The 12,221-nt window shown below is 40.8% G+C and overlaps 1 protein-coding gene across 1 annotated transcript; it reads left to right on the top strand.

The window, feature by feature from the left end:
• The first annotated feature begins 402 nt into the window (after positions 1–402).
• Positions 403–2,893, top strand: LOC124285886. Its single transcript, XM_046722165.1, has 2 exons — positions 403–2,325; positions 2,536–2,893. The coding sequence occupies exons 1-2, from the start codon at positions 2,275–2,277 to the stop codon at positions 2,794–2,796; spliced, it is 312 nt and encodes a 103-aa protein (XP_046578121.1). The 5' UTR covers positions 403–2,274; the 3' UTR covers positions 2,797–2,893.
• Positions 2,894–12,221: the final 9,328 nt, after the last annotated feature.

Below are 12,221 nucleotides of genomic sequence, written 5' to 3'. Positions count from 1 at the left end.
AATAATTTATATATGGGTATTTACAAGAGTTATTGAGACAATGTTCTTGCAAAGTGATCTTCGCGAAGACAGGTGTATCCGAGTGAAAGATCCGTCTCTAATGAGACATCTGTAACTCCCATCTTTTGATCACGTGGGGATGCCATGAGTTGGTACGTTCTAGGTATGAGATCAACACACCTGTTCGATCCTTCCTTTATGTGGTACAGCTGGCTGGTTCCAACTATACATACAGACAGCGACGCCTATACATACAGACAGCGTTCGAAAAAACGTCTGTCCTTAGGCCCGAAGCCGACTGAAAATCACTCGGACACATGTTATGGTATCCCAATTGCGTAGATCGATGCTCATACTGTTGATCACTGGATTTTCTGGTCCAGACTCGATCATCTACAAACCGCTGCCATATAGCTGGAATATTGCTGAGTGCGGCGCAAAACTAAACTCACTCTGCATTCTAAATGGTTGTGAAAGTGAAAACAAGTCTATCATAACGCACGTTTAGGGGCGCTTCAATCGGAATCGGATTTCGCACAGGACAAGTTGTTCAAAGTACTAGCAGTTCCAGGTAGCTTGACACACATGTTTAAAGGTTGTTCGGGAATACAACAGGAATAGTGTTCCGTAAGAAAACAAGGAAACATAAATCCAGCATCGTATCCCGATTAGTCAGGCTCGGTTATTTGGTTGAGTCGGGTGTCATTGTACTCCCATAGCTCGGATCTTAGCTCACAATACCAGTCACTTGGTTGTCAGGCACCGGGCAAATTCCAGGCCGCAATCATATAGCCGAGTGCGATGTTAAACAATAACGCCGCCATACCATTGACCTACTGGTTATTATATCTTCTGAGTACATTGCATTATTTAGCTGAACATTACAGTAGTAACAGTGATGTTGTCCTCTTGTCAATTATTGCATGTATTATAATAATAATAGCATCTAAATATTGTAATAATACAGAAATTTTGAAATCATTCCCTCATATAGACTTCAGTATTTGCCTGCACAGCATTAGAAGAGGTATAGAATAACCCTGTTGCCTCTGCCAGATTTCTGAAAAGGGTGCAAGTGGGGGAATTCTGTAGCCACCTTGAGGAATGGAAGAACACTGGTGTTAAGAAGAGCGTTATGCTATAATATATAACAAACTAAACTGATTGTGAGCAAGTCTCACTGTCAACCACAAAGACAGCCTCTTATTACAAACTGCTGGTTGACCAGTAACTAGTAACACCCCGAATCGTACCCAACGAACTCTTGCTCAAGCCCTGGGGAATGAATTCAACACGTACGTGTGATTACTTGGGCAACATTTATATGAAGGCGCGACCAAACTGCTCTCAAAAAAACACGGCTGTGCTCCGTCTCTACACCCCAGTACAAGCGCAAATGAAATCGGGAGCCAGTTAACATTAAGCTGGTTCCGGCTCCCTTTGCGCGCACCAGCTTGGGATATTGCGAGACGGGGTCCAGTTTACGAGACTTTGCGTTGTCCTTGGCGACCGTTGTCACTTCGATGTTACATCGACGCCATTTTGATGCTAAATCTGCATCTTGCTATTCTGAAAACGTTATCTTCCTATCCTTCCTCGAAATTCTTGAACCTGCCACCATGAATTCCAGCACTTATGTTCAAGGTATTATTCTAATTACGTTTCAGTATATTCTGTATCTTCACTATGCAGTATCAGGATAACCCTCGGTCATAAGGCAGTGTACAATCGCCAGAATGAACTTTCATGATTCCTGAACTGACCCACGAACACTTTCCAACTTTTAGGGGGCTCACTATGTTTATATATGGCCATTAATGTACCTTAAACTGCAAACATTGCAGCTTAGAACTGAAAATGGGTTCACCTTTCTTATAAACTCTCAAAATGTACATAATCTGGTTCTCAAAACTTTATTCTGTATTGCAAGAATACGAAATTACTATGTATTTCAGCGAGTAGAAATAATAGCTGTAAAATGTAAACTGAAGCTTGGTAACCTATACTCTCTGAGAGGTTCAAGTTATAAAGGAACAGGGAGACATACTTTACAATTTCATTACCCTTTATCCAACATTAAATGGAAAACTTTCGAAAATGACACCCCTTAGCTATAACCCTTTATCTGTCATCCCAATTCATCTGTCATTATCAGACAAATAATATATATCATTTACTACAGTCATCATCTAAAGATAGGACCAGCAATGTACCCTCTCACCCTTGACATTAAAGTACTTTTTATCCGTCTGTTCCCCACCAGTTGATCGGATCATGTGGTTTCTACAGCCTCTCTCCCCCCTGGCTTGTCCTACACTTTGTCCAGTAGGCCCATTTGCAATATTCGCTAGCTTTCATTTCTGGATGTCTTTAGCTTGACATTTTCCTTGTTTCTAACACACAAAAAACCCAGAAGTAATCTCACTTCATACCTTTTCCGTAAAGTCTAGTCTGTTCAGTGAATGAATAACTTATTCCATCTACATATTTTTCTTTCCTCACATTCCATTCTCTCACAAACCTCCCTATCTATAGCGCCCCACTTCAAAGTCCCTGACCATCCCTGCCCACTTGTCACACCTGCCCGTCCCCCAGACCCTTCGCCCCAGCACTGTCCCCTCTGTGTCCCTCACCATTGCTGGTCAGTACATCGTGGACGACACCGACTTTGCTGAAGTCGATCTCGGGGATGAGGAGATCATCCAGCCAACCCACTCCTTCCTGAAGGCCTTGCTATCTAGAGTGGCCAGCTTCTTCAGAAGAATCAAGAGTGTGTTTAAGAAGAAGGATGATTAGGCAGTGAACTATCTAAACAAAACATTTATAAATTGTTTTTAGGACATTTGAGGCATGTGTTACAATATTTAGGAAATACAAAATTTCTACATTTATTTGTTTTCGTGTTTTCCTTATGTTAATAAAATACATTCTTCATTTGAAAATTTTGTTGTGTTGTGATTTGTTTATTTTGTTTCCTACTTTCTGGCATGTTCGCCGTGAATAGCTGCAACATTGCTGATGCAGTGTTAAGCAATATTCACTCACTAACTCTGGCGATGTTCTGGACTAACCAAAGGTGCTCCTACACCTAGTAAGGCATGCAGGTGCACTACGTCAACAGGTGTTTGATCAAGTTCAACAAACCTTACTCTAGAATGCTAGTAGTCTAGTACTATCGTATATCAACCACCCATAGTTAACATGAACATTTATATTCTTCATACAACCATATCGACTTTAGTAGGAGAATATATATGTAAAACTGCCAAATACATGACTGGGCCCACGTGAAACCCACAGGGATTTCTTCATGTCACAGGGATTGGGAAAGGCATGGGCCATTTTGCACATTAGAACAAAAAATGGCCCATTGAAATTTTGAAGTTTACTATTGTTACAAGGGCAGTGGCCCATCCTAAATTCAGAAATGGCTAATAGTCTTTAAAATGGCCCATTGTCAAAGTTCTCTATCACAATCCCTGTGTCATATAAATTGACTTTAAAAGGATTCTTCATCTGGTTCATGTTCTTGTATGTTTTATAACATTTACATTATATACTTTCCTGACATACGACCGCCTCCGTGGTGTAGTGGTTAGAGCGTCCGCCCGGAGAGCGGACGTTTAAATATGGTACTTGTTGGTCCCTGCCTGGCGCTCGGCATTAATGGGTACAACAAGGCCTGGTCGGCTCGGAGTCAGTATTATGTGTCTGAGTGGGGTATTCATGCTTCACTGTGGCATGGTATCTCAGTGGGCTAGCACTATAAAACCAGCTTAAGTCTGGGCTAGTACAAGCAGCCGCACATACACACGCATGCACATCGTCATATGAGCGAAATATTCTCAAGCACGACGTAAAACCCAATTTCACCTCACCTTTCCTGACATACCATTCTGTCTTAACCCTCCCTATCAATAGCCTGCCACTTCAAAGTCCTTGGGCATCCCTGCTCACTTGATATATAAGTGACATAGAAAAACAGCCACATCATAAGATATATACTACCCATAAAAGGTTTAGACTCATTTAAGGCACTCACTTTTTGTTATGTATATATATGTGAACATAGAGATTTTTTCTGGGTTACATCTTCTTTTATTCTGGAGTACTCGAGAATAAAAAGAAGATGTAACCCAGAAAAAATCTCTATGTTCATCAAATATCATCTTCTATCTTCTAAAATGCCAATCAAGCATCTATATATATGTGGTTACATAGAAGATGAATTTCTCCACTAACTTGGGGGAACGAACTGCAAACCTTATGCAGAAGAATTGCATGAGGATCATGCATCAAATTGCTGAAAATTTTTGCTCAGTTTTTGTGTAAAGTGTTGTTAAGAATTCTAGTTTAGATCAGTTAAGTGAACTAAGTGGCTACATTTACACTAGTGAGCCTAAACTTCTGATGGGGAGTATATGTACACAGTGATATGAACAGATATGTTGAGTCAAAATAAGCTGTGGGTAAAATTGAAGATCTAAATACCAGGGTATCACAGAAGATAATACATTGACAAGTACCGGTAAGAGGATTTGACTGTCTATTAAAGACAAACAAGGATCCTCCAATGGCACAAGGGATGGATGCATTCAGTCATCAGAGACAGCAGATGCTTTTTTTGTGCTTTTAATATTTGCATGAATTATTTGGGCCAGACTGGTTTCTCATAGTTCTTTCTGAACAGACTAAGCCTAAACTTTGCAAAAACAATAAAAAAGTGTAATTATAATTAATTAATACTAACATTTTTTTTTAAACAATCTTTTTGTCAAATATTACTTGACCTGTAGCATGTATTTAAAACATAAGTGTTTCAAGTAATCAACCTTGACAATAAATTCATCTATCCATGAAAGTAGATATTATCAAAACTACATTTTGAGACTGTTTGAAAGGACTTTGTTATTCCAAATTTAAGTACCACTCACACAATCACAGATTTCATCCTAAAGGGTCATGTTTAACATTATTATGATTATTATGATTAACAGTGGTTGCTGTCGGCCATAAGGACCTGCAGAAAACAAAAGCTGTGGGTCAGTGGTTTTCAGTCGGCTTTGGGCTTAAGGACCGACGTTAATTTCGAACGCTGATTATGAATGTTTAAATTCTGTATTGACTATGAGTGAGTGAGTTTAGTTTTACGCCGCTTTTAGCAATATTCCAGCAACATCACGGCGGGGGACACCAGAAATGAGCTTCACACATTCTACCCATGTGGGGAATCGAACCCGTGTCTTCAGCGTGACGAGCGAACGCTTTAACCACTAGGCTACCCCACCGCCCCATATTGACTATGAAGTGTGTAGGAGAATCTTTAACCATGCCCGCTGTAACTTTGCATCACTTGAAAATCAACACAATACTATATTTATCAGCGAATAAATCATCTTACATACCACACCAATCTCCTATCAAATCTACCTTGCATCAAATAACTGTAGTGTGTATAACTTTGTCAAAGTTTTTGTGGGATATGTTATCATGTATTTAGATAAATCAATACCAATTCTCTACCATCCTACATAGCATGGCTTTAAACATAAACAGCATTGTTAAAGGAGAAAAACACCAGAAAAGAGTGACAATTCTGAAAAAAGGCGGTGGGATACGCATAGTGATGATAGCATTAAACATTGTCACTCAAGTTTGTGACTCAACTATAATGTGAAGATGTCTAATGACATCATCGTTGCTGGAATACTGCTAAAGACACCACCAAACCTCATATTCACCCTCGTGTGTACAGAATAGTGAGTCTGGTTTACAATGGCTGACAACAGCAGGCACTGACCTCATACCCAGCCTCCAGATGCCTGAGGTTGTTGTCCAGCTGTTGTATGGTTTGTCTGTTGCTCTTCAGCTGATCTGTCTGAAACAACATATACACAGGATATGTGCTGGGTCGCCATCTCAGAATCCTGTACGTCTGACCAGTGTTCCATACCATCTACGTTCTATAAATCTTACACAGAATGGCCTCCATATTAAGAACCATGAATTTGTGGCAATACTCACGTCCTCCCATTCGGACAGGCATCGGGTGGAGGGGAGACATACCATTGCCCTGGCCAAAGATGGGCTCGGGAAGGCATGGACTCGCAGAAACATCTAACTGAAAAGGGTACGGCCTGTTGAACACATTTATAAGAGACACTGGGGATTGCAGACGAGGTACTTCTGGACAAGTGTCCACATACATTGCTATGCTAATGAGATGTAGACATGATAGTGAACCAGGAGGTGAGGTGAGGTGAACTTGGGTTTAACGTCGTGCTTGAGATTATTTCGCTCATATGACGACGTGCATGTATGTGTATGTGCGGTTGCTTGTACTAGCCCAGACTTAAGCTGGTTTTATAGTGCTAGCCCACTGAGATACCATGCCGCAGTGAAGCATGAATACCCAACTCAGACACATTATACTGACTCCGAGCCGACCAGTCCTTGTTGTACCCATTAATGCCGAGCGCCAGGCAGGTAGCAGCAAGTACCATATTTTAACGTCTTTTGGTATGACGCGGTCGGGGATCGAACCCGCGACCTTCCGCTCTCCGGGCGTACGCTCTAACCACTACACCACAGAGGCGGTCCTAGTGAACCTGGAGGTGTTTGGCAGTCTGAAACAGACAGTTCAGAACAGCATCTTGTGTTCATGAATACATTGTTGTGGAAACGCAGACTGACTTTAGATTTGCGAATAGAAGACATAACCCACCAGGGTATCAACTTATTGATGTGGATATATCGGTGAGAACCCAAGGAGCATCTACGTTTGAGGTGGATATATTGGTGGAGAACCCAAAGAGCATCTACTGACGTATACTACTACTATCTATGTCGTAACCTATACAGTGATTCTATCGACTCCATTACAGACCTTCAAAATCAAAGCTAATTTAGATACCCCGTCTATAACGCGACCCTGAAGGAAGCACATCATCAATGCAAACACGATCCCTATAATTGTAATAAAGTGTGGGTCCTGGTATTTTGTTAATGTTATACGATGCTTGAGCACATAGAACTGTTGTGTTGATACGGTGCGGCACCAAGGTCACGGTGAAAAAACTCTCATGATTTAAGTGACTGAGTGACTTACGTCACACCGGCAATATTTCAGCCATATCGTGACAACAAAAAGTCACATACTGATAATAGATATATTTTTACTTTTTTAAAAGCAGTCAGTACTTTTTAAAAGCTGTCAAAAGAACAGTATAACAACTAGAATATCACAAATTAATCAAAACTAGTTTGAGTTCAGTGTGAAATGCTTAATCATTTACAAACAACACAATATATATTAGGGCTATAGTTCGCCAGCAACTGAAGGTAGATCACCATATGCTTGGGACCATGGGGATTTACATGACTTTTTCTACCTGCATGGACCCTTGCTGGATCATCTCTTCAGCTGTTATGCTGAATATGTATAGGATGAGTGAGTGAGTTTAAATTTACGCCGCACTCTTCAATATTCCAGGTAAATGGTGGCGGTCTGTAAGTAATCGAGTCGGGACCAGACAACCCAGTGATCGACAGTATGAGCATCGATCTACGCAATTGGGATACGATGACATGGTCAACTAAAATTTATAATTAAGTAAGCGAGCCTGACCACCCAATCCCGTTAGTCGCCTCTTACGACAAGCATGGGTTACTGAAGATCAATTCTAACCCGGAACTTCACTGGTTTGTATAAGATGAACAAGGAATTCGGATGCAATACCAAAATAGTTCTTGAACAGTTATGTGAAGTTTCACTGTCAGACAATCGGACGCTGGTATTAAGTAATGATTATCACAGGAAGATGCCTGCAATATGGTTCAGAGCCCTGCCTGGCAACACCCATTTTATGGTAAATACATTGCTGGCTTATAATATAGATAAGTCATTATTATGGGTGTTCGCATAAAAACGGTTTCCAAATTGAAAATTGGAATATCCCTACAGTGCTTAACTCCCATCGTTAGTATTGAAATTAATGTCTTTTATAAATTGTGGGTTTGAATCCTTATTCGCCCTGATCATGTTCCAAGGTTAGTCTCATGGGTTTCACTAAATTGGTAAAGGTCTGAGACCCACATCACTCCAGGCTTTCCTCCCACGTTAAGCTGACATGCCATGGTGTAACTGCAAGCTGAATGTTTCCTAAACATCAAGATCAGTCAAACTATTCAAAAGACAACACTTACATCCTTCCTCCACAGTGGTGTTACAGGCAGGGCTCCCTGTTTGACAGCAGGGTTGTTCTCTACAGCTCGGGGCCAGCTTGTGACCGGAGAGGGCACCTGCTTAGCATACTCCAGGGCCTTTTTACTTCTTGGGATGTGCAGACCAGTCTTTGCTGGCTGCACCTTCTCCAGAAACTCCACAAATCGTACCCAGCTAGAAGAGAAGGAATATTTGTCAGAACTAGAACTATAATATTTCTACAAAAATATTAATACATGTGAACATATTTTAAACATATGGCCTATGGTGTATTGCATCATATTGTACACTATTCCTCACAACTCACCATCCTATACAACAACCAAATATATAGAACAAATATTTGTCAGAACTTGAACAGTTGCTATTTTTTAATTCTGCCTGATGATAGGGCCAGAACAAGCCCTGAAATGTTGTACCAAACAATAAAAAGAAGATGAAACAAATATATATCTAAAGTCAGCCTACTTGTACTGCCCATCTCCATTGGGGTCTTCACACTTAGCCAGGATCTTGTTCACCACCGACTCCTGAAGTCTGACGCCCTTGGAGAAGACAATGGCCTTTATCTGCATCGTAAGGAATTTCAAGATTAAAATGGCATTTGGACTCTGAAATGAAAATATTTAGTTCAGTTCCAAAAGGAGATAAAATCAGCATCTTGAGACTTCTGCTTTTACATGATATCAATTATTTTTTATTTAATAAAAACCGATCATATGAATTTGTATAGTTTTAAAACTTTTCAATTAATTTTGAAGAACTAAATACTCTTCAGACTGATGGGATATATTCGGTTAGGGGTAGGCAAGGGGTTAAAGAGTTCGCTCGTCACGCCAAAGACCCGGATTCGATTCCCCACGTGGGTACAATTCACGCACGAATGCATATCTGGTGTACACAGACTCGATTAATTACAAACTGTCGTCATATAGCTGGAGAGTGGTGGTAAACAAGCAAGCACACAGACAACACAGGACCAATGGCGATGTTAAACATAACCCTAGGTCTGAGTATGTGTGTACATTATTGATAATTCATATTGAAGTCATGTTGTTCATAAACGTGGTCAATAACGCATCTAATAAGGTGTGTGTGTGTGTGTGTGTGTGTGTGTGTGTGTGTGTTGTGTTGGAAGACACTTATGTGATCGTCTACAAAGCACATGAAGCGTCATAAAATAATCCCACTGCCTCTGTCATTTTTTTCAGATGATGCAAAGGCTGACTTTAGATCTGATTTCAGCACCGAGCTTTTGTGCTCTTTGAGCCTAATGTCAAATGGGCGGGATGTCTTTCCTACACAGCTGCTGCCACAGTCACACGTTGGCACGTTGTAGTAGATGCAACCCCTGGGGTTGTGACTGGTATTAGGTGAAGTACATCTTCCATTGGCCTTCAGAATGGTTTTTAGTGTTTTGTCAGAGGCGAAAGTCACATCTATGCCGGCAGATTTCTTGAGCAGTCGGCTGATGTGGTGGCTGATTGGCCTTGGCAGGGAATGTTATTCTAGTCGGGGGATGGCTCGGGTTTGGGTTGGCTTTCTTCTTGCTGTTGGAGGGTCGATGCTATGGTGAAGTATCTTGTAGACAGAACCATAGCATCGATCCTCCAACAGAAAGAAGAAATGGGATAACTGTTTAGGTTGATGAATCTGGTTCTTAAATGGTCTATTTCAGCTTGGAGATGGTTGGGGTCGAAGATGGATTTGGCTCGTCTGGTCAGGGTTGATACAATAGCGCGTTTGATCTGGGGGTGATGGTTGAGAAGTAATGGTCAGTGTGGGTGGGTTTTTGTAGACGGAGAAGGTGATGTTGTTGGGGGAGTTCTGCAAGAAAATATCTTGGAACGGCAGTCCCCACCGAACACTGGCTCAAGCCCAGGGAAATTGATTTAGCACGTAATTACATTTGCTCCATTTATATATGAAGGCGCGAACAAACTGCAGCTGGGCTCCGTCTCTACACCCAAGTACAAGCGCAAATGAAGACCGGAGCCAGTTACCATCTTTCTTTCCAATATCGCGTGATTTTACGAGACTTTGTGTTGTCATTGGCGACTGTTGTCACTTCGATGTTACATCGACGCCATTTTGATGTTACGTCTGCACTTTGCTTTTCTGAAACCGTTATATCCTATCCTTGATTGCAATTCTTGAACCTGCCACCATGAATGCCAGCACTTATGTTCAAGGTATAATTCTGATTAAATTTCAGTAGATTATGCAGCTTCAAGAAGAAGTATGAAGATAGCTCTTAGTGATGAGACCGCATACAAATTACAATCACCAGTATGATTCCTGAACTGACTCAAAGACAATTTGCAACGTTTAGTGGCTCATGATGTTTAATGCATGACCCTTAATGTATCCTGAACTTGCAAACATTGAAAGTGATACGTGAAAATGGGTTCTCCTTTTAAATACTTTCAAAATGTATAAATAGACAATACCATTTGAAAATATAATTCCCTGTTTACCCTGTAATGTTTTTCTTATCCTTCTGTTGCCAAACAGTGGATCGGATGATGTGGTTTCTACAGCCTCTGTCTCCACTAACCTCCCCTGCCCCTTGTCCAGTAGGTGTAATGAGGTCTTGGCAGTGATTGTTTAGCACAACCATGAGTTTTGCTGAAGGGTTTCGTTGTCGGCATGGGTACTACAGAAGTGTGGCCAAAATCAAAATACAAATACAGAAACGTACCCAAGGACGAGTCCATTCAGCACTGTGTCAGTTCTGTATTTTGACTTTGTTTAGGGTACATTTGTGCATACATCTGGGGTACATATGTGTAGTACCTGTGGGAACAACGACCCCTTCAGCATGAGTTTTCACCTACATGTGGAACACTTTGGTGTAATGGTGCTCTTAATGTCCTTATGAATGTTAAGATGTAACTTTGGTTCAAAGACTCAAGTGACATTGTGTAAAATCTTCCTCATTTCCAAGAATATCCAGGGGATCACCTTAACTATCTACCTTCCCTTTGCAGTATCTGCCATCTTTCATTATCTACTTCATTTTACATTTGCATTTTTTATGTCTTCAGTTTGACATTTTCTACAGGTTCTAACACACAATAAACTCTGAATTGTAATCTCCCTTCTTACCTTTTCTGTCTCTACCACTTTAATCATTTGTTTGCTTAAACATTCAGAACTTGTTCCACATAACATTCTTTCCTCACATTCCATTCTCTCACATACCTCCCTATCTATAGCACCCCACTTCGAAGTCCCTGACCATCCCTGCCCACTTGTCTCACCTGCCTGTCCCCCAGACCCTTCGCCCCAGCACTGTCCCTCTGTGTCCCTCACCATTGCTGGTCAGTACATCGTGGACGATACCGACTTTGTTGAAGTCGACCTCCAAGATGAGATCATCCAGCCAACCCACTCTTTCCTGAAGGCCTTGCTATCCAGAGTGGCCAGCTTCTTCAGAAGAATCAAGAGTGTGTTTAAGAAGAAGGATGACTAGGCAGTGAACTCTGAACTTACACAAAACATTTATAAATTATTTTAGGACTTTTGAGGCATGTGTTACAATAATTAAGAAATATATAAAAGATTTTCCTTTATTTGTTTTCATGTTTTTTTTCTATGTTAATAAAATACATTCTTTATTGCAAAAGTTTGTTGTGTTGTAATTTCTTCGTCTAGTCTCCTACTTTCTGGACTAACCAAAGGCGATAAAATGTGTAGTTCAGAAGAATCAAGAGTATGTTTAAGAAGAATGTTGGTTTGGCAATGAAGTCTGAACTTCTACGTTTATAAATCATTGTTGCAACTGTTAAAGCTTTGTGTCAAGTTGTTCCAATGTACTGGAAATATATTCCTGGCATAAATTATTGGAATACTGAAATCATTGAGTAGAAAGCTGTATCAAGAACAGAAGAACAGTAGACACAGGCTCTGACCACCATGAACAATAATTCATGGAGTGTGGCTGACATACCACACTTGTTTTCCTGAGTTCATTCTCACACTGGCATCTTGGCTG

This window comes from Haliotis rubra, unplaced genomic scaffold (genome assembly GCF_003918875.1).
Source record: "Haliotis rubra isolate DU_JTF1 unplaced genomic scaffold, ASM391887v1 Scf37, whole genome shotgun sequence".
Classification (NCBI taxonomy): Eukaryota; Metazoa; Mollusca; class Gastropoda; order Lepetellida; family Haliotidae; genus Haliotis; species Haliotis rubra.
This window is presented reverse-complemented; position numbering and strand designations above follow the sequence as displayed.